This window comes from Parastagonospora nodorum (genome assembly GCF_000146915.1).
Source record: "Parastagonospora nodorum SN15 chromosome Unknown scaffold_17, whole genome shotgun sequence".
NCBI lineage: Eukaryota > Fungi > Ascomycota > Dothideomycetes > Pleosporales > Phaeosphaeriaceae > Parastagonospora > Parastagonospora nodorum.
The window spans coordinates 740,352-761,620 of record NW_001884565.1 but is presented as its reverse complement, the minus strand read 5'-3'; the positions used below and the strand labels follow the sequence as shown (position 1 = coordinate 761,620).

General features: G+C 53.1%; 11 protein-coding genes across 11 annotated transcripts; 5 read left to right on the top strand and 6 right to left on the bottom strand.

Moving 5' to 3' along the window:
• Window positions 1-99: 99 nt before the first annotated feature.
• On the bottom strand, window positions 100-1,682 carry SNOG_10747 (hypothetical protein; the record flags this gene model as incomplete). Its single annotated transcript, XM_001800956.1, has 2 exons — window positions 100-1,556; window positions 1,601-1,682. 2 exons carry the CDS (start codon window positions 1,680-1,682, stop codon window positions 100-102), a joined length of 1,539 nt encoding a protein of 512 aa, XP_001801008.1.
• Window positions 1,683-2,103: 421 nt separating this feature from the next.
• Window positions 2,104-3,876, bottom strand: SNOG_10746 (hypothetical protein; the record flags this gene model as incomplete). Its single annotated transcript, XM_001800955.1, has 1 exon — window positions 2,104-3,876. The coding sequence occupies one exon, from the start codon at window positions 3,874-3,876 to the stop codon at window positions 2,104-2,106; it is 1,773 nt and encodes a 590-aa protein (XP_001801007.1).
• A 274-nt stretch (window positions 3,877-4,150) lies between these two features.
• On the top strand, window positions 4,151-5,750 carry SNOG_10745 (hypothetical protein; the record flags this gene model as incomplete). Its single annotated transcript, XM_001800954.1, has 2 exons — window positions 4,151-4,754; window positions 4,804-5,750. 2 exons carry the CDS (start codon window positions 4,151-4,153, stop codon window positions 5,673-5,675), a joined length of 1,476 nt encoding a protein of 491 aa, XP_001801006.1. The 3' UTR covers window positions 5,676-5,750.
• Window positions 5,746-6,431, bottom strand: SNOG_10744 (hypothetical protein; the record flags this gene model as incomplete). The annotated part of the gene is made up of 2 exons (XM_001800953.1): window positions 6,016-6,431; window positions 5,746-5,961 (listed from the first exon to the last, which is right to left on the bottom strand). The coding sequence occupies exons 1-2, from the start codon at window positions 6,094-6,096 to the stop codon at window positions 5,746-5,748; spliced, it is 297 nt and encodes a 98-aa protein (XP_001801005.1). The 5' UTR covers window positions 6,097-6,431.
• An 808-nt stretch (window positions 6,432-7,239) lies between these two features.
• SNOG_10743 (hypothetical protein) lies at window positions 7,240-9,384 on the top strand (the record flags this gene model as incomplete). Its single annotated transcript, XM_001800952.1, has 3 exons — window positions 7,240-7,582; window positions 7,633-7,946; window positions 8,015-9,384. 3 exons carry the CDS (start codon window positions 7,240-7,242, stop codon window positions 9,062-9,064), a joined length of 1,707 nt encoding a protein of 568 aa, XP_001801004.1. The 3' UTR covers window positions 9,065-9,384.
• Window positions 9,385-10,292: 908 nt separating this feature from the next.
• SNOG_10742 (hypothetical protein) lies at window positions 10,293-10,901 on the top strand (the record flags this gene model as incomplete). The annotated part of the gene is made up of 3 exons (XM_001800951.1): window positions 10,293-10,465; window positions 10,515-10,730; window positions 10,793-10,901. The coding sequence occupies 3 exons, from the start codon at window positions 10,293-10,295 to the stop codon at window positions 10,899-10,901; spliced, it is 498 nt and encodes a 165-aa protein (XP_001801003.1).
• A 404-nt stretch (window positions 10,902-11,305) lies between these two features.
• Window positions 11,306-11,967, bottom strand: SNOG_10741 (hypothetical protein; the record flags this gene model as incomplete). The annotated part of the gene is made up of 2 exons (XM_001800950.1): window positions 11,306-11,343; window positions 11,370-11,967. The coding sequence occupies 2 exons, from the start codon at window positions 11,965-11,967 to the stop codon at window positions 11,306-11,308; spliced, it is 636 nt and encodes a 211-aa protein (XP_001801002.1).
• Window positions 11,968-13,714: 1,747 nt separating this feature from the next.
• Window positions 13,715-14,245, top strand: SNOG_10740 (hypothetical protein; the record flags this gene model as incomplete). The annotated part of the gene is made up of 2 exons (XM_001800949.1): window positions 13,715-13,814; window positions 13,872-14,245. 2 exons carry the CDS (start codon window positions 13,715-13,717, stop codon window positions 14,243-14,245), a joined length of 474 nt encoding a protein of 157 aa, XP_001801001.1.
• A 612-nt stretch (window positions 14,246-14,857) lies between these two features.
• On the bottom strand, window positions 14,858-15,834 carry SNOG_10739 (hypothetical protein; the record flags this gene model as incomplete). Its single annotated transcript, XM_001800948.1, has 2 exons — window positions 14,858-15,274; window positions 15,298-15,834. The coding sequence occupies 2 exons, from the start codon at window positions 15,832-15,834 to the stop codon at window positions 14,858-14,860; spliced, it is 954 nt and encodes a 317-aa protein (XP_001801000.1).
• Window positions 15,835-17,601: 1,767 nt separating this feature from the next.
• SNOG_10737 (hypothetical protein) lies at window positions 17,602-18,009 on the top strand (the record flags this gene model as incomplete). The annotated part of the gene is made up of 2 exons (XM_001800947.1): window positions 17,602-17,750; window positions 17,808-18,009. 2 exons carry the CDS (start codon window positions 17,602-17,604, stop codon window positions 18,007-18,009), a joined length of 351 nt encoding a protein of 116 aa, XP_001800999.1.
• Window positions 18,010-19,379: 1,370 nt separating this feature from the next.
• Window positions 19,380-21,218, bottom strand: SNOG_10736 (hypothetical protein; the record flags this gene model as incomplete). The annotated part of the gene is made up of 2 exons (XM_001800946.1): window positions 19,380-20,983; window positions 21,039-21,218. The coding sequence occupies 2 exons, from the start codon at window positions 21,216-21,218 to the stop codon at window positions 19,595-19,597; spliced, it is 1,569 nt and encodes a 522-aa protein (XP_001800998.1). The 3' UTR covers window positions 19,380-19,594.
• Window positions 21,219-21,269: the final 51 nt, after the last annotated feature.

Below are 21,269 nucleotides of genomic sequence, written 5' to 3'. Positions count from 1 at the left end.
ATCTCTATGTGTTGATAGCCTCCGAGAGAGCAGAGAGCCTTTATATACCCGAGACAAGTTTCGAACAATGATAGGCACATGCATGGTCAATCTCATCGTTTACTCCTTCGCCTCTGCAGTCTCAACCAGCGCATCAAACACACCTTTCAAATACTTCTCCTCGCTCAAAATCGTCGCGCTGACCACGCGAATAACATACGTCCCGCAAACCACCGTACTCGTCAAGAAAAAGTCGCCCTTGGCGTTGATCTTCTCATACACCTCTTTCGTCCGTTGGTTCGTAGCTTCGCGATACTGCGCCTCGGCATCGGGCGTGAAGTCATCCGCCAGCGCTCCCGCTGCTTTTGGTGTTGATGGCTTCACCTGGAATGTGACAAGCCCGAACGCTGGCTCTGTCGTGACATTGAAAATATCCTCGCGCGACTGCAGGAGGGAGTGGAAGTATTCGCCCAGCTTGATATGCCCTCGAATGAACTCCCTCAAGCCGTTAATGCCATACGTCCTCAACACAAACCACACTTTCAAGCTTCTAAATCTGCGTCCTAGTGGGATCTGCCAATCGCGATAATCCGTCACAAGTCCCGACTCCGTGAACTCGTTGCGCAGGTAACTCGGCGTGATGCTGTACGTGTCCATGAGGTCTTTGCGGCGCTTGATGAAGAACGCGGAGCAGTCAAAGTTTACTAGCAGCCATTTGTGCAGGTTGAAGTTGAAGCTGTCGAAGTGCTCGATTGGCGGGCAGAGATGCTGGTACTCTGGGCATACGAGTGCGGACCCGGCGTATGCAGCGTCGACATGGATCCAGACGTCGGGGTATTCTTTCGCTACTTCGGCGATGCCGGCGAGGTCGTCGATGGCGCATGTTCCCGTGCTGCCGAGCGTGGCGGTGAAGTAGAAAACCTCCAGGCCCTTGGCTTTGCATTCTTCGATGGTCTTTCGAAGCGCGGCAGCGGTGACGCTGTAGTTTGTCTCTTTGGGCGCAGGGACGGTTCGGAAGCGAGTGCCGGCGATGATGGCGGCTTTTTGGGTGCTTGAGTGTGCATGTTCGGATCCTAGAGCGACGAGCTTTCCTCGCATTTCTGCTGCCTTGTCCATCTTTTCTTCGCCTTCAGGCATGTTTGCTAGTCGTCGTCGAATTAGGCGTTCTCGAGCTGCTACTACAGCGGTCACAATGACTTCACTCGCGGTGCCTTGAATGATGCCACCGCCTCCATTCTCGCTTGTGCTTAAGAAGCATTTGGGCAGTCCGATCAGATTCGACAACCAGTCCATCATGATGGTCTCGAGCTCCGTGATGGCGGGCGAGCAAATCCAATTGAATGCCGCGGCGTTGAACGCGCCACTGTACATGTCGCCAATCATTGCTGGAAATGAAGAGTTGCAAGGAAAGAAAGCCATGAACTTGGGAGACTGCCAATGAGTGAGGCCAGGCATGATGACGCGGTCAATATCTGACTGGATTTTGTCCCATGATTCGCCTTCTTCGGGAGGTCCATCGGGAAGCAGAGGTCGAAGGTATCCAGGCTTGACAGAGGGAAGAACGGGTCTGTCTTGTACTGTGTCATAGTAATTTGCGACTACTCTTGGTTAGAAGTCACACTCAATGGTTGCTGGAAGAGAACAAAACACTCACTCTCGTCAATGGCACCTTTTGCCGCGTCACGGAATTGTGAAGAGTCCATCGCGGGGTAGAAAATATGCTTGCGAAAGCAGGAACAACTTGATGAAGACAAGGGAACTTCTTGGAGGTACCACCGTCTATACAGCTTTAAGGTAAGATAGAGCAAAGCGAAATCGTTCAGGTCCGACAGCGGCGTGATGATGAAGTAGGAATTTTGGAGCCACTAATTCCGCACTTTTGCCACTTTAGTTCTAGCGTAGGAGGTAGCGGAATTGAAGTGTCGCCAATTTGTACATGTAGGGCGCACACTTGCCTGAAGAATACGCGTGTATGCATACGTTTAGTATCTAAAATCTTCGACGTGTTATCTCTGACTCGCACGCGCCAAAGCTTAGAGATTGACGTGCCACATGGAATACTTCATTGGGTATATGGGTAAATGCACTAATACTACGTGCAATGTAAGATAGGAAGCCACCAGGTCAGTACCTCTTGCCCACTTCAACACCAAGATTCTCATCAGGGTTGGCGAATCCTCGGGCGCGTGGTGTTGATTTGCCGGCAACATCTTGGGGAGTTTCGCCCTTGTACTCCCAGCCTCCATCCTGCGTAAAGAAGTCGATCTCATCGATGATATCCCATACAACATCTTCTGCGATCTGCTCCTTGAAGCGATCGCCAATAGCCCGCAGCTTTCGGCCCTCTGGTATTTGTTGCTCCACATTGTCATTGCCAGCCATTTGCGTGTCCTGTTCGCGTTGGCGTACCATCTCTTCAGGCGGGTACCAGAAATCGGGACCAAAGTTGACTTGTGCGATGCCTCCGTTGAAGAGTGAGATGGCAGGGATGTAGCCTACCATGCCGTCATCGAAACCAGGTCTCGCACCGGATTTGACTGCCTCGACTGAGGGCACACTTGCTGGAGGGAGGAATGCCAAAAGGTTCTCGAAGGCAATGCCGACTTCCTTCCCGTTCTTGTAGACCTTGATGTGCGAGTGAGGTAAGGATCTCACACTAACGTCTTCGTGGTTTGGCGAAGGGTAGATCTTTGGCACTGGGCCCCGGTCATGGTACGCCTCGACCATTTTTGTCACTTGATAGTCCAACTGCTCGAAGTAGAAGTTGCCTTTGTACGGGACTGGTATCCGGTCACGGATGATGTCGACGGGTTTGTCGAGCGGGTCTTGCGAGTTGGCTACATCGAATCCGTCTCCCAGATCTACTGCTGGATTGTAGATACCCTCAATGACCTTACGGTGTAGCGACAAGGCTGGGAGCTGGATCTCTAAGCCTATCACATCACCCTCTTGAATGTGTTCGTCCGTGATGTATTCGACGGGCGCTGGCTTGCCGTGCGGTGGTCTGGCCTTCATGTGTTTGCTTTTGGCGCCTTTCGGAAGGGGCTTGAAGATTTTGGAAGCGCGCGACCGGTGTTGTGCCTCGAAGCGTGCATCGGTAATGCCATAGCTGTAGCCGTCGAAGCCCACAGGGCCGTCCAAGGGCGCTTCTCGTCTCGCCCAGCCCATTCGCACGTGTGGCCCAGGTTTCGTCTCGCCGGTGTTCGGGTCAACAGGGTCTTTGGGACCGTTCACGGGTATGCCTCGCAGGATCTTGACCTCGTAGTATGCCCGCCCTTCGCGAGCTATCACGTTGCCTCGACCCATTCGCCATCCTTTCTCCTGGGTGACAATGGTGCCAGTATTGTCGAAATGAAACCACTTGTCCGAGTCTTCGTGGCTCATTCTCGGTCCATACGGCCTGGAGTCGCTCTGCCGATAGTATTGTTTGTGTCGGAACAGCGGATCTGCCACGCAGGGCGTGTATTTGTAGCCTTTCTTGTTCCACGCCTGATCATGCGGCCTCTTCAGCTCTGCGCTGCCATCGGGTGTGAAGATTGGGTTGGGTTCGTGAGAGACGAAGATGCCGTCTTTGGGAGGTTCGTAGTCGGTAGCCTTGGGTTCAGGTATTGAATAGCGCATAGGCGAGTCTGCCGAGGGGCGCTCTTTTTTGGTTGGTTTCGCAACGGGCGTACTGGCGCGCGTATTTGCTGAAGCTTCGCGTTTCTTCAACGTCTCGCGCTTCTCTCTCTGCTCGCGCTCACGCGGTGGAGCTTTCGGTCGAGCACGCGCCGCAGCATCGGGATTGGGGTTCAGCGGAGAGGACACGGCAGGTGCATGGTCTTCCTCTAGCGGTCGCCGCATTGGAGGCGCGAGAGACGGCGTGTTCGACCGCGAGTTGGACTGTGACTCGGCCATCGTGAGTGTTGTTAGTAATGTTGAAGGTACTTGGAGCTATGGCGATCTGTGGATGGCAGGCATGACTAGCGTGGTTCTCAAAGTCACCCCACACTAACTTTGTAACTTTTTATCTTTCGCCGACGAACTTTTGCGAAAGTTTCTGGAGCAGCACCACATACACTCCGACGCTCTAGCAAGTTCTGCGCACGACTCACGGCGCCGTCAAAATCCAAGACCGCTTGCAAAGAGTTGTTCATACATCGCCCCTCCAGTCCCACAGCCTCCACCCACGATGCCAAAAGCACCCAAATCGCCCGGCGCGGCCGTGCAACAGCGACATAACCCCCTCGCCGAAGAGTACGCACCCTCAGACCCATGGAAATCAAAGCCCGCCAAGCGCCAGAAGCGCAACAAGGAAGAGAAGGAAGACGACAAGTTTGTCGACTCGAAGAGCTCGCGCAAGATCTTGGATATTGGTCGCGAACTAGAAGAGGAGGATGAGCGCGAAAGCCAGGTGCAGCGACAAGAAGGCGCCAACCCCGCATTTGACTTCGAGTCACGCATGGGTGAGGAAGATCTGGTGGACGATGAGGAAGTAGCACACATCGAAGATGACGACGAGGCGTGGGGCGAAGACGACGAGGAAGTGGAAGAGGTGGAGATTGATGCGAACGATCTGGCGGCGTGGAACAAGTTCATACCGACGGATGAGAATCCCATCGTATGGCCGGGCGAAGAAGCACAACCACAAGGCCCAGGGACAGATCTGGCGGCGCTTATATTGGAGAAGATTGCGGCACACGAGGCATCAGATGGCGCAGTAAAGCAGCCACGTGAAATCCTGGGTGGAGGCGACGCAGAAGACGCTGTCGAGCTGCCTGCGAAGGTCGTTGATGGTAACATCACCCAGTCATCTCAGTCCCACCACATGCTAATTATGTACAGTCTACTCGAAGATCGGCCTCATCATGTCTCGTTACAAGTCTGGCAAACTGCCCAAACCCTTCAAGATCCTGCCCACAATTCCAGCCTGGGAAACTCTCCTAGGCATCACACGCCCCGAGAACTGGACGCCCAACGCCATGTTCGCCGCAACCCGTATCTTCATCTCCTCGAAACCCCAAACCGCGCAAATCTTCCTTAACACCGTCCTCCTACCCGCCGTGCAAGACAACATCAACGAGACACACAAGCTCAATGTACACTACTACAACGCGCTGAAGAAAGCGCTCTACAAGCCCAGCGCATTCTTCAAGGGTCTCTTATTTCCCCTGCTCACAGATGGCGCATGCACCCAACGCGAAGCCGTCATAATTGCCTCCGTCGTCGCCAAAGTCTCCGTGCCCGTCCTCCACTCCGCCGTCGCCCTGCACCGCTGCTGCGAAATTGCCGCTGAGCAAATGTCCTCCGACCCCGACGCCGCGGGCCCTTGCAACATCTTCATCAAGACTTTTCTGGAGAAGAAATACGCGCTCCCATTCAAAGTCATCGACGCCGTCGTCTTCCACTTCCTGCGCTTCCGCGGCGTGGTGACTGCGCCGGACGCAATGGATACGGAATCCACCGCGGGCGACCTGGGCGGCAATGGGAAGCTGCCGGTTATTTGGCATCAATGTCTGCTGGCGTTTGCGCAGCGGTATCGCAATGATATCACCGAGGACCAGCGCGAGGCGTTGCTCGACCTCCTGCTCTCGCGCGGACACAAGAGCATCAGCCCCGAAGTGCGGCGCGAATTACTCGAGGGCAGAGGAAGGGGCGTCATGCTGGAGCCCGCGCCTGTAGGCGTGGATGGCGACGACACAATGGTTATGGATTAGACTACATTTCACTTCACGATTTGCATGGGAATGGGCGTTATACACTTCGATCAATGATATGGTGTGCTTTCTACGAACTCTCCACCTCGGCCTTGCCCTTGTAAAACGCGACATAGCCCTTGATCTTCTTCATGCCCTCGAGCGGCTCGGGATAGTACCACGCTGCATCCTTGACTTCGGTCTTGTTGGTGGTGATGGTGTAATAGGATGCGTCGCCTTTGTAGGGGCAGTGGGTTTTGGTGGATGTGGGCGTGAAGTGGGACTGGGTTATGCTATCAGGTGGGAACTGGTCTTCTTGTTAGAATGAGAGGGGAAGGGGAGGGAGCAGGGAGGATGGTACGTAGATGTTTCCGTCGACGACTTCGTAGGTGTCAGTGGAGGCGACTTGGACGCCGTTTACGGTGGCTGTTGCGTGGGGCATTGTGCTGCGGATTTAGAAGATGGATTTGGTATTGGAGTAGGAGCAATCGAAGACTGCAAGTATGGTAGCTTGGGGTGCTGACGGATGCGTGGTGCGGAGTAGCTGTCTTATCGATAAGAGCTTATGCGGGAGGTGAATGAAGGGCGTCATTGCGCGTTGCTTTCGGTCGGCGGGTGGTGAGGTATGTGCCGACATCGCATATCTTCTTTCGAGCCCAACGTAGACAAGGTAGCGGGACAGTTACCACATATTTACAAGCAATGATCAAGATGTTACGTGAAGCAGCAAATTGCTCTAGGAGCTTCTGTTATCCTCCCTAGATACACAAGAACACGAATTGGTAAAGTATGCCACCTAGGAAGTAGAAAACATGATGCTGACACGTCCAACGTTTTCTGCATGGTGAATCTGCAGTGAGTCGGTTCTAGTCAAAGCATAAAGCATGTGAATCTAGAAGAAACCCTTTCACACCGCTCAACCCCCAAGCACGTGGGATGGAATTGCGTGATGTGCAGGGTCAAGACGTCTGGACCCTTGGTTCCACCAAATTTTACCTCTGTTTGAGCCTCATGTCTACAAAGGGATGCGGTTCGGTTAAATGGCACTTTGAGGGACTACACGAAGCCATCCTTTTATCCTTCCGCGTTGATGCTCCATTTGGCGCCAATCACTCGCTAGGATGGAAAGGGTAGGACCGAACATGGTTTGGCGATATATGTGCTAGACGAAACCTTGGAGGATGTTGAATGCGCTTGATGCGTGAGTTGAACATGTGAATTGATGAGGAGCGTGGAGGTGCAGAGGACTCAAAAAAACCCGCATGCTCATTGAGGCGTGGGATGGACTACAGTGTACACAGACCTCGCTTGAGCAAAATTAATCTGCAGTGTGGTCGCGCGGGAGCGGCAAGGGATGCTTTAATTGGAAAAGGCTTATCGTTCGCAGAAGCAAGCTGCTAGCACCCCTGCAGTCGCCCAGCTACCCAGTAGCTGAGTTCGTCATCGCCAGCGAAAAAGTTGATCGGAGCCGCTATCCAGTCCATCCGAGCCCTTGACCTCCTCAACACCTTTTGTCCGCCCCATCGCCCTCATCAACAACCTGCCATTGCCCGCGTGCTGCTCCTCTGCAGCCTCAATCCTCACAATGGCTCCCAACATGCGGCCCTTTGCTGCCGCCAACCTCGTGTCGCAGGTCGGCCGCCGCGCCTTCACCACCCAGCGCCCGTCTCTTATCGCCAGCAGAGCTCAATGGACCCCGCGCCCCATCCAGCACCAGATTGCCCTGCGCCAGTCTGTCCGCCGGGCTGCCACTGATGCGAAGCCGCCCAAGCCCAAGAGGCGGTTCCGCCTGCTGCGCTGGACATGGCGGCTCACCCAGCTCTCCGCTATCGCTGGCCTGGGCTACGTTGGCTACGGCATCTACGAAATGCGCAACCCGCACGACCAGCCGGAGCCCGACGCGAGCAAGAAGACGCTTGTCGTGTTAGGTATGTCAAGAGTCGCAATCAGGAGTACGATAGCAAGCTGACACGTGCAGGTACCGGCTGGGGCGCTGTCTCTCTCCTGAAGAAGCTCGACACGGAGAACTACAACGTCATCGTCGTCTCGCCGCGCAACTACTTCCTCTTCACCCCGCTGCTGCCCTCATGTACCGTCGGCACCATCGAGCACCGCTCCATCATGGAGCCCATCCGCAACTTCTTGCGCCACAAGAAGGCCGCCGTCAAGTACTACGAAGCCGAGGCCACCAAGATCGACTACGAGAAGCGCATCGTCTACATCAACGACGATTCTGAGATCAAGGGTGACTCCTCTGCGACTGAGGTTCCCTTTGACATGCTCGTCGTTGGTGTCGGCGCTGAGAACGCGACTTTCGGTACGTCATATACGATATTTGAAGATTGGCAAGGCTAACATAGAAAGGTATTCCCGGTGTGCGCGAGAACGGTCTATTTCTGAAGGAGGTCGGCGATGCCCAGCGCATCCGTGCCCGCATCATGGACTGCTGCGAGACTGCGACCTTCAAGGACCAGTCCGACGAGGAGAAGAAGCGTCTGCTACACATGGTCGTTGTTGGAGGTGGACCTACTGGTGTCGAGTTTGCTGGCGAGCTCCAAGACTTCTTCCACTCCGACTTGAAGAAGTGGCTCCCCGAGATCAAGGATAACTTCCACGTCACTCTCGTCGAGGCCCTCCCCAACGTCCTGCCCATGTTCTCCAAGCAGCTCATCGACTACACCGAGAAGACCTTTGACGAGGAGGCCATCACCATCCGCACAAAGACTATGGTCAAGAACGTCGCTCCCAAGTACATTGAGGCCGAGTCTGTCGGCCCCGATGGCAAGAAGCAGCTCGAGAAGATCCCCTACGGCCTCCTCGTCTGGGCCACCGGTAACGCACTCCGCCCCGTCGTCAAGGACCTGATCAACCAGATCCCCGCACAAAAGGACTCGCGCCGCGGTCTCGCCGTCAACGAATACCTCGTCGTCAAGGGCACCGAAAACGTCTGGGCCGTCGGCGACTGCGCCGTCGCAAACTACGCCCCCACCGCCCAGGTCGCCGCCCAAGAAGGCGCCTTCCTCGCCCGCATGTTCAACAACATGGCCAAGACACAAGAAATCGATGCCCAACTCGCCGAGCTCTCCATTGCCCAAGAAAAGGCCCCCGGCAAGGAGGCCCGCGACAAGATCTTCGAGGAAATCAAGAACCTCCAGAAGCGCCTGCGTCGCGTCAAGCAAATTGGTCCCTTTGAGTACTCCCACCAGGGTTCCCTTGCGTACATTGGTTCCGAAAAGGCTGTCGCCGATATCTCATGGTTCTCTGGAAACATTGCGTCTGGTGGAACCGTGACATACATATTCTGGCGGTCGGCATACCTCAGCATGTGCTTCAGCACGCGCAACAGGGTGCTTGTCATCATGGACTGGGTCAAGGCTAAGGTCTTTGGCCGCGATGTGTCGCGTGTCTAAACCAGCCTCTGCTTTGGACGAGAAAACGGCGTCCTGGATCCTGCAAAAAGTGCTGCTTTGACGTACATATACCTCATGGCTTTCTGTGCGACTACCTCTGTACAACTAAATCTACCTGGGTTTTCGGCGCGGGGATTGTCATCCTCCTATTTTTCTCCTTTTCTCTCTTTGACTTGTTCGGCGTTGAGCGGGCTGTGTGCGTGTGTGTGCATATGATAGAGTTGGGAACTTTCCTCATGTGTATGTAGTTGTAGCAAGATTTAGACTTGGGGCGCGGTGGATTACTTGCAATGCGAAAAGACATTTTCAATCAACTGGAATGCTGCTGTTGATTGATGATGGTGTTCGTTACATTCGTATATGCAAAGCTAGCTATATGACTTTTCGATAGTGCGGTTCTGCAGGGCTTACTTACGCCACCTTTCCAGCCTTAGAAGGTTCCTTTTCCTCGTGCATCGAGCTAGATGCATTTCCAACCCCAGAAAGATTACTTTTTCTCTTGCTTAGAATTACACACACCATAACGCCTCTGACATACACTTGATGTCGCCTAAGGGTCGAGCGCGTGCTACTGCGCATATCCACTATTGCTCAGCTGGCTGGGTATACCCGACCTCTCCACATACGCAATGGCGACATGTTGACATTTCTCATGCATAGTGTCGGTCTTACAAAATTTACCGCCTCGATGGTTGCAAAAACTCAGTTTAGAATCATGTCTACACGAGTGCAAGAAGAATCAACAGCATCTCTTGAACACCCAGCGTTCTCTTCCCAGATGACCGAACAGCAACCCCAGATCTGCGATGTGTCTTTCAACTTGCCGTGTACATTACTATGTGTCCCAGTTAGACTGTAGAACATCCTTCTTACAAAATAATGAAAGAAAGAGAGTAAACCCAAGTAAGTAATTGATAGAACGGAGAATATCCCCGCTCCTGTGGCAAGAGAATCGAGAAAGTGGCAACAGTGCAGAGTACTCCTCACGTCAGCTGCGTATCCGAAGGAGTAGGTTACCACTTCTGAGCAGAATGAGTGAGAATTCATGTGTCCGTCACAGTACTCACGTAGATCTCAGTTGTAAAGACAGGTAGACCGCTAGACTCATAACATGTATATATAAGAGCCAGGTTCTGCTCTTTTAGACAGCACCAACAGCTTCAGTCTACAGTCCAGCATTAGCATCTTCACGCAGCCTCCAAAAGCTTCTTCATTACCTACATTCAAAATGCAGTTCACCACCATCGCTCTCGCTCTCAGCAGCTACGGCCTCACTCTGGGTGCCGCCGTCGACAGCCTCACCGTCACCCCCGGCATCGCCATCCACGTCCCCGGCACTCCTGTCGCCACTACTCTGAACATCTCGCAAGTAGCCGGCCCTGTGGAGCGCAGCGTTGAGAAGTAAGTCCACCTTCAGCGTCCAAGATAGCATATACTGACTGAATCCTAGGCGCGGCAACGGCAACTTCTACGTCTGCACTGACAAGAACTTCGGCGGCATCTGCCAGAACCTCGCTTTCACCACCGACGTCTGCTGTAAGCATGCCATGTTCAGAATCCCTTGTTCGCGCCCCGTGGCTAACACATGCATAGACACCTTGGCCTCCCCCTTCCAGGACAGCATCAGCTCCGCTGGCCCCGATTCTTACGCCTGCAGTGTGTACCAGTAAGTCCCCCCCCCCTCCCTTGCACCTGCCCTGAGTGACATACTAACTCCGATTTTTCCAGGGACAACGGCTGCAACGGAAACAACATCCTGATCACCAAGCCCGGCATCAACAACCTCGCTGATTTCAACTTCAACGACATCATCAGCTCTTACCGCTGCCACATCTAAGTGCGATGCTGCGATGGGAAGGGAAAGACGGGATAGACGATGTAGCGCGCTTTTTCCAATGTTCCCACCTTTGGCCATGGTGGAAACATTGAGTTCCTTCTTTGCGAGATGAATTTTCTTATGTATAGTCAAGTAGATGGACGAACAAAATTAAGACTAGTCTCCTAAACAACGGCGCCTTTACTCTTGTCAAGTGAAATGATGGTGTACCAAGTTACAAGACCTTCCAGCCGCCGCAACCCCCGTCAAGGTGTGTTTTGGTCCCTGGCCCGGCTTATGCTGACCCAGCCTCGTGCGGAGTCGAAACTAGGTTCGCCCCGCACACTAACTGGTGCTTGTTTATTATCATGTCAGACGTAGGTCTGCACCTACTACACTAGCGTGGCAAAAAATAGTAGTCAAATTCAATGAACATAGTTTGCACCATCTGTATTTCCTTGGGCTATATAGGTTCTCCGTCTATCGTACAGTTGACGCCTGGCTTGTTGCAAAGCTCGAGCAATGCCGCGTTTTCTTGTTTCAAGGCATTCGGAGCTGGCCATTCCTTGACTCCCTCTGGTTTTTCAGGATCCATGTGCGCCTCTTCTTTGCTTAGTTGTCGCTCCTTCCACCGCGCGAGCATCCCGTCCCAGTCTCCACATTTCATACTAATGTTGAAGTTGGGTTGTGATGCTGGTTCCGATTCTAGCCATATGAAAGAATACACGTCCATGGGTGCGCGACACATGAGATCCTGGCGGAGAATGTCGATACAATGGGTCTGGTGGGTACGATGGCCAGGGTTCAGATTGCCGTTGGGCCAATAGTGGTCTGCCCATACAGTCTTGCGAAGAACGTCGAGACAGTGAAGAAGATGATGGGCATGACTGCCGACTGCTGTCATGCTAGTACCTTTATACGGCCAACGGACACCGTACTCTGGATCCTGGCCTAGTTTTGCGAGGTCGTCAAATGGGATAAGTATTGGATATGTATCCCAGTTGTCTTTCCATAATTTGTCGCCCTCGGGACTCGGATCTGCGCGCCAAAGAGATGGGTTGTCGGTCTGGGTAGTTGCGTTCAGCATGTCGGCGTGGAGATGGTACGAAACCGATGAGTGAAGAGGTGCTAAGGACTTTTAGTGAACGGCATTTGACTTTGGAGTAGAGTTGGAAAGAACAGTACTAACACCAAACATTGATTGCTTTCATATGCTCGAGTTCAGTCCTCGGCCAATAGCTGCCCCAGATGAATGAAGCAATGTTAGTGACGACCAAGGCAATCAGCCCGACGATGTGACTGAGAAACCTGGTTTTTGGATGCTTCCTTCGACGTTGGATGTAGCCTGTATTCTCGCAGTCGCTATCTTCATCAGAGGAAAGAAGTTTTTCGTGTGAATCCATAGTTGTGCATTCTTGCACATCCATCCAAGCGCAGCTACAGACATATATACAGAACCAATCTAGCCAGACGTTTCACCGTCGGCCGGTACTGATCCACGCTCTGCTAAAGTCAAGACCTCACGCCATGAGATTCCTCGCCGTAGTCTCGCCGAGCTAGGAGTATTCCTCAGCAGTTCCAGGATACCTATGGGTATCTGCAGTGCAACCTTCCGCGCTTACCGGTTGTACAACTCATATTAAATTCATACATAGCTATCAGGTCTGACGTGCTTTTCGGTGTAATTGCAGTTCCTAGCGCTTCTGGTCCCTATTGCAGCGACTTTTTGCGTAATTATTGGCCTGTTGTCTAAAGTTTCGGAGTAATCGCAGTTCCCGGGGCTTCCGCTCTCGATCACAGTAGTCATCTGTTTTACTATCGGCCCAGTCTCTAGCAAGGGTTTTAGCGTTGTTGTATTCCCAAACACCTATTGGAAACATTCAAAACTTGACGTTTATTCTCGCAAGGCATATTGTTTCGAAGAGCTCCTACGTTGCTGTCGGCCTGTTATCTAACGAGACTTTCAGCGTAGTCGCAGTTCTGAGAGCTTCCAGTTATCCTACGACTGTTAAAGCTTTCGGCGTAATCGCAGGTTCTATGGTATCCAGATGTCGCCATTCACTATATATTTCGGCGTAATGCAGGTTCCATAGCTTCCAGGTCATTATCGGCCCGCGATCTACTATGTTTTTCCGCATAATCGCCATTTCTCGGGCTTCTCTCCTCTCTTACGGAAACTATTCACACCGCTGTCACCCCGCTACCCAACGGGTCTGTCCGGCAACCGCAGATCCTGGAGTTTCCGCCTCTCTTACGACAAACGTTGTCGGCCCGCTATCTAACGGATCTTCCCACACAATTGCCGTTCCTAGAGCTTCCCGCGCTGCTCTGGTAGCGTACGCACAAATTCACCACCGGTGGGACACCGAGCGCTTGGCAAACACAACAATCTGACCTATACAGTAATGGCAAAAGCGAAATTATGACTTCTTAAGTTTTAACTGATAGAGCAAGTAAATTGTATTAGCTATTTTTTAGAGTTGTTGTATCGTTGCATTGCACTGCTGCTGTGATTGTAAGCACCAAAGTGTCCCATCGTTGCTACTACATTGCGGTAGAGCATCACTGCTAGCCATTTATCTGATGAAATTTTCGGCCAAATACTGTTCCTTGAGCATCTAGTTTCCATTATGTTGACCTCCTGCGTCGCTGTCGGCCCGTTACCTAAGTAGCGCTGGACTTTGTCACGGTAGTTGGGTACGAAGAGAACACTGAACGATATCATCCTATGTCACATGCTGTATTTAAACAGCCAGAGGTCCTTCCGAAATCTTGCTTCATCCTTATCTTCATCTTCATCGACCAATTCTACAACCTTTAACGAATAGCTCAATATGCGTTCTCAGATTTTGCACGGTTTCCTGTTTCTGTCGGCTACGACTGCTCTTGCAACTCCAAAGCAAGTACGGGGAAACCTTAATGTCGAGAAATTTGGTAAGTCACACATCTCTCGTCTAAGCATAATGTGCTTTGGTTAACTGTATATACTAGATAAGCGCGATCCCAGCTACAACCCCGCTGCTCTAGTGAAGGAGGTTTCAGTTGACCAGGCTATCAAGCGCGATCCCAGTTACAATCCAGCTGCTCTAGTAAAGGAGGTTGCGGTCGACCAGGCCATCAAGCGCGACCCCAGCTACAACCCCGCTGCTCTGGTGAAGGAGGTTGCGGTCGACCAGGCCATCAAGCGCGACCCCAGCTACAACCCCGCTGCTCTAGTGAAGGAGGTTTCAGTTGACCAGGCTATCAAGCGCGACCCCAGTTACAATCCAGCTGCTCTAGTAAAGGAGGTTGCGGTCGACCAGGCCGTCAAGCGCGACCCCAGCTACAACCCCGCTGCTCTGGTGAAGGAGGTGACCGTAGAGTAGCTTAAGGTGGCAAAGATACAATGACCGTGGCTAGGCTTCTGCCGTGAAACACTGTGTTACGCAACTCCACAGGTTTCTCCTACACACAGGTACATATATACTACGACAATACAAGGCAGTTCCCTTTACTTCTACTGGCGTATGAATACCTAGCATGAATGTCGCTCCTAAGTAATACAAGGCAGGGTGCTGGGCCCAATATCTACTCGCCCTAATATTTGCGAGGAGATTTCGAGGCGAAATATCTAGCTTTAACTTTGAACATACGCAGTAGCGCGCTCTCTGCTCAATTCTCGCGTACTACACCGGACTAGGGACTCGGGGCTGGGTAGGGAACTTGCAATGCGAAAACACGTCTTCATGACGGGCTTGGATGGTGTTGGTGATGGATGTGTTTCGTTGAATTCGTACATATGCTAGATCCTTATGCCTAAAAATAAACCGCCTGTGTAGATGCAAAATCGACATGCCCATCATAACAAGCATTCAATGCCATACTCGCTCTCAAATGCAATCCACAAATAACGGCCATTGAATCCTATCTAGGCGAGCCCAGCGCCCCATAACTCCTCGGACTCGCATGCCTACTCGTCCCCAACAACGCCCTGCGCCTCATCCAACGCATCGCCCCTCTGGGCCCCTAATCGGAATGCTCTTACTCGACGAACCCCCAACACTCTGCGGACTGCCCTCGCGCGGCGTATCCGCCGGCGTGGTGGCACGACTCACAGTCGGCGTCGCAGCCACACTCACCGCCGGTGCCCATCCGCGCATCCACCCACTGACTCTGCGCCAGTGTAAATGGCGGCGCTTGAGCTTGCCGTGGTCGTCAACAGTGATGATAACATCGTCGTCCTGCGCCCTTCCTCTCGACTCCGGCTCGTTGTCGCCGAAATACCAGAATTGCAGTCCGACAGCCGCATCCATGATCAACACGCCCGCCGCCCCGAGGAAGAACGGGGTCGCGCGGAGGACCCAGTTCTCACGGTTAGAACCTTCTGGGTCTACCCAACCCGCACCTTCACCGGGCGGCGTAGTCGAACCATGCACACGGATTTGTGAGGAGGGAGGAAGAGTAGAAGAGGTTTCCGAAGAAGGCGGCGGCGAAGAGCGTGGGGGAGAGACCGGGCGGTAGATTTGCGGATTTGGTTCATGTAGAGTTGGGGCAGGCGCGAGCCGAGGTAGAGGAATGTGGACATCCAGGAAAAGACCTTGCCAGCGGTTTGAGTAGCGGTGGAGGAGGTCGTGATGGTGTGGTGGGTGACGGTGCGGGCGTGGTATGGGGCCGGGGCGAAGGGGCTGATGGGTTTTGCGAGGGTGGATTGAGAGAGGACGGCGAAGATGAGGGAGATGTACAGCACGGTCTTGGGCGAGGGCATGGGTGAGCTGGATGCAGCGACGCGTCGAATCTGGGGGTTTGGCGAAGAGCCGGTTTGTGGGGAGTTCAGCCATGAATCTGGTGCTGGGGAGCGCGCGAAGTTGGGTATCCGGAACGCATCCACAGGATCTGACCGAGGCCGTTCAGAGCTGTCTGAAGACGCATCCTTTGTGTCGTTGGGCGGAGTCTTCGCGTTCGTGACCTGGTGCATGCCAGATGGCCCATTGCCTGGACTGCCATTTCCAGAACTCCAGCGTCCCCAGATGGGCCTTAGCGGTCTGCCATGATGTAGCAGCTCATACCACACCCACTGTGCGCACAAGCAACAATCCACGAAGACGTAGTATGACGCGATGATGATCTGCCATGATGCCTGTCCCGTGAACAAGCACCCCAAAAGGTTCGTCACATCACCCAGCAACCATTCTGTCAGGAAGAAAGCACTCAAGACCTGACGTCGACTTGAGCTTGTGGTTCTTGTATATTTGTGGCAGCTGTGCGAATAGCCATGATATGATGCTGCATGTGCCCAGCAGCGTGGATACAAGGGCGAGGTTCGTCGGCACGCAGGTATGGAACGTGGCAGAGAGGTGGTATAGGAATTGGTTCGCAGGTTCGCAGTTCGCCGGTAACGATGGTTCCGCTATACGCAGTGGGGACAGGTATGGTGGCATGCTCGCATCGATGGAGCAGAAGGAGCAGTAGATTTAGGTGAGGCTTCACAACTACGTTAAAGCTGCGAAATGTGAAGTTGTGCTCGTCACTTCTCTTTGGTGTGTCGCGTGCCTAGTTGTTCTGGCGAAGGCTGACCGATCAGGTGCTGTGCTCACACGGTCGAAGCCACAAGACACAGCCGCAATACGAAGCTGAGCAGGCACACGCGACTTTGAGCAAATGTTCCCAAAGAATGAACTCTGTCTTTCTGCTCTTCAGATGTGGGATGGGAGCCTCGAGTTCGTTGTTCTACACCTCGGCGCGCTGACGTCGTTCGTCCGGCGGTTGAGACTCGAGATAGCGGAGGAAGCGGAGGAGCTCGCTATATCAGTATAGCACCTCGCAAAGGGTGTATGAAAAGGAGAATGAAAGAGGAGAGGTCAACTCTCAAGCAAGATGACACAGAATACCAGGTAGTACCGAGAGCAACAGTCACATGAGCGTGCATAGCATCTAGCGACTCCCGCCATCACCAGTCAGTCAGTCAGTAACCGCGCTCCACACCCGCGGCGACCCACCTCGCGGGCTCGGATGACCCGATATGATTCACGGGCGGACAGTCTAGGCATAATGCGAGATAGGTGTGACTTGTCGTGTGGGATGCCCGTCAGTGTAGATAAGGCACTTTGGCCTTATCTCCCCCGCGAACAATGCACGCGACACCGCTCCCGGCCTTGGCAATCGGCCTCGGAACGACCACCGCGCGCCCCAGGTGGTGCGGCTTACTGTCCTGCATATGCGAGATTCGCGACTCTGTCAACGATCGCTGCTATGATGTACATACATGCACTGAGGGGTGATGTGCCCCTCCATCATTACGCTTTCCGCCCGCCGTCTTCGGTCCCTGCGCGGCGTCATGGGCAACTAATAAGCGACACTAAAAGTCTGGGGATAGCGTGGAGAAACGTAACAGAAACCCACCGTAGTCGACGCGAGATTGTCGCGCTATTGTCAATGCGGACACGGAGTTTGAGTACGTTGGTACTGAGCGCTGCTACTTGGGCTCATTCACCACGTACATCAGCTGAAGTACTATGAAGATGGTACAACCTCTATTGGAGAAAGAGAGATCGGTCGTACTCTGAATAAAGCAGACCAATTGCTGACTGCTTCATGGATTTGGCCCTCTACCTCCTGGAGCCATAGCGCGAAGCCGACACTGATTGTCTGAAGTGCACGCGCAACCCGATGAAAAAGAGGATGGAAAATTAAAGAAAACTACGTGAGAGAACCAGAAGCAGAAGACGTTATCCGACACGAAGCAATGGGCTTGAATATGTGCTGTTTTGGCAGGAAGGAGTACGGCGCGCCCGATGGTCGTTCATGTGCTTCGTTTCATCACTGGGGCCTGGAGGCTTCAGAGAACTTCAATGTGCATACTGGACTTTTCAAACGTCCACTAGTACAGACTTGGTGTTCCATGTGTTCAAGACGGAAGGTCATCTTCTATAGTACTGGTGACTGCCTCAGGTATTTCAGAGTCATCCTTTGGGATCGCGACTTCACCCGAGCTCAACCATACTTCACTGTTGGTCCGTTCACACCAGAACCATGGATGAACGACAAGAGCACGGCGATCTTAATCATGAGTGGCGTCGCAGTCATCACTGCAGTCTTAATATACATGGAACAGAGCGATATGAAGAACCCGAAGAAGCGGAAGATCGGTTGAAGTCTGACGATACGTTAAGGTCACAGAATGGTGCATCGAAGCCGTAAACGGGAAGTCAAAGTCAAATAGGATCATACATGTACCATCGCTATGTGCTTTTTATACCATATCCTAACTATTTGTGGCGCATCTCAGAAGGTCATAGGGCGAAGTGTATCTACAATCCAGAAATCTCAACTCAATCTTACTTCAGTACATATTATGAATGCAATCGTGAGACAGAGAACTTGGGAGAGAATTTGGTGGTCAGCTCGCATTGCATCCTGCTTTTATTAATGTGTTCCGCACGTACACGATATCTTCCGAGCTCAACCATGGAACGACGATGTTTGCGGAACTTTGCGCACCTCCGCTTCCCAACGCCTGGGTCCCTTCAAGGCTCGTGAATATGAACAGATCAATAAGTAGCTTATATAATTACTGTCTTGCATTCAATTTTTTTTGGTCATTGCGAAAACTGTAATATCCCAACAACACGACATCAAGACACGCACCGTAAATTGGACCGTCATGGAACCACTCAGTCTCGCGCTACGTAACAAAATCCGCTCATGTCTTTCAAAGTCTACGCTCTCGGGCTTACAAGGCCTCGTAGCATCACGGGCCCGGAGGTCAATGTCCAAGTACTTCAAAGCCAGCATACTGGCTCACTTCGCGATTGCTGACTTCTAGAAGTTCCCGCTCCACCCCTTGACACTTCGGCGTCACTCCAAGATTGCCATTCATCTCACGACCACCTCGAGCGTCTTTCATCAAGGCCCTCCAACCCTTCTCACCCATCTCCACACGTACCTTCACCACCGACGCCAGCCCTCCCCCCTACCCATACCCCTACCCCACCGACCGCCCGCACGCTCTCCAAACCTCTCGCCACGCACTGAATTCCTATCTCACACGCAACAGCAGCTTCGAACGGGCCACCGCGCTCAAACTCGCCATGTCCAGTATGTCTGCCGAAGAACTCCATCGCTACCTCTCCAAGCTCAATAAAATCGACAGGCAAGAAGATTAGTCAAATGTTGTTGACGCGATGATAGGTTGTGGTGTACTGGTATTGATCACGTTGGTTTATTGGAGGTTGTTTAAGATGCTGGTTGAGGATCGGGAAAGGAGGGGGGATGAGTGAAGAAGGATGCAGGAGGAGATGGATGAGGAGATGCTGAGAATTCTGGAGGAGGAGCGGGGGAGGAAGGTGGAGCGGGAAAGTAAGGAGAGACTGAGGAGGCTAGAGGAGCGAAGAGGTAGATGTGCGGCTAGGATAGAGGAATCCCCACTCAACAGTGAACGCATATGTATTGTTTTTCCTGCGAAACTAGCCACGAAATGAATCAGTGTGATCACAAATCAATCATGAAAAAGTAAAAAAGCTGAGCCACTCAATCGTTGTAATTCATGAATGCCATAAAGGCTATGTAGTCGTACATATAAGAAATATAAAAATCATCTGTCCAGGTATCAAAACACATCCCACTCTCCTCCCCTATCGAGCCCAACTCTAACAAGTCGCATCAGTTCAGTTCTATCCTCGCATTCTCGCTAAATTTTTCAAAAGGGTACATATATCCATCGCACCAAAAGTTGGCATCTAAGCCCTCAAGCCCCTGCGCATCTTGCGCGCCGCAGCACCCGCATCAGCAACATCAGCGGGTCCACCATCAGGGTTGGTAACTGCGCCGGCAAAGCCAACAGCAGTGTTGAAGAGGTCAGCAGTGCTCTTGTTGCGGGTTCCAGCAGCCTCGACCTGGGCAGCGGCGTCCTCGCAGAGAGTGACGGCGGCGGCGTTGGCATCGCACACGTTGGTGAGCTGGTTGCAGAGCGCGTTGGTGATGATGTTGGGGTTCAGAGCTTCGCCTTGGCCTCCACGAGCGAGCTCGTCAGCGATCTGGAAGGTGAACTCGTCGGCGGGACGGTTGCCCTCACCACCCTGGAAGGTGATGGTGGGTGTGCACTGGCCGAAGTCTGCTCCACCAGCGGCGGCACCACCTGCTGCTGCGCCGTCTGCTGCGTTACCCGCGTTGTCGGCTGCGTTGTCGTTGGCATTGTTGCCCTGGTTTGCGTTTCCAGCGTTGGCATTGCCGGCGTTCTGGTTTGCGTTGTTTCCAGCGTTGTTACCAGCGTTGTTGTTGTTGCCAGCGTTGGCATTGTTACCGGCATTGGCATTGTTACCGGCGTTGGCATTGTCAGCTGCGTTGTCGTTGGCGTTGTCGGCATTGCCAGCGTTCTGGTTTGCGTTGTTTCCAGCATTTGCGTTGTTACCGGCGTTGGCATTGTTACCAGCATTTGCGTTGTTTCCAGCGTTGGCACCAGCATTGGCGTTGTTTCCAGCGTTGGCACCAGCATTGGCGTTGTTACCAGCGTTGGCGTTGTTACCAGCGGCGTTACCAGCAGCAGCGCCAGCATTGGCGTTGTTACCAGCGTTGGCACCAGCATTTGCGTTGTTGCCAGCGTTGGCGTTGTTGCCAGCGTTGGCACCGGCATTGGCGTTACCAGCGGTGGCGTTGTTACCAGCGGCGTTACCAGCAGCAGCGCCAGCATTGGCGTTGTTACCAGCGTTTGCTCCAGCGTTGGCATTGGCGTTGTTACCAGCGTTAGCATTACCAGCGGCAGCACCGCCGGCTGCAGCAGCACCTCCAGCAGCAGCGCCGCCAGCCGCGTCCTGAGCAACGACAAGGTCACCGAGACCAGCAGCCTCCATGAGGTCGAAAACACTCATGCCCTCAGCAGCCAGGGGAGCACCCTGAGACTGCTCACTGAGAGCAGCAGCAGCACCGTCAACATCGACATCAGGGTCGATGAGGGGAGTGATACCACGGAGCTCAGGGGTGACGGGCAGAGTAGCGTCACCGCAGACGTTCTGAACATTGCCGTTGGCAAAGGGGTTGGTGTTCTTCTCTGCGGCAACGAGGCCGATGGCAGCGGCAATGGCGTCCGCACCGCCACCGAGCTCAGTGACGATTTGGTCAGCGCGGGTGAGCTGTTGTGTGGGTTAGTGTTTGTTTGTATGGAGAATGAGTGACTCGGATCCTTACCTTAGCACAAGCATTGGCTCCACCGAGAAGGTCGCTGATGGTGGCTCCAGCAATGGTTGCCGCAGCACCGGCGTCTCCACCCTGAACAGCAGAAATGGCAGCAATGGGGACTTGCTCCTGGCCGAAACGGGCTTCGACGTAGGCGATCATCGCCGCGATGAGGACAGTCTTGGAAACCATATTGACGGTGGAATATGTACAATCAAAAAAGATCTTAAAAAGATAAGGAGT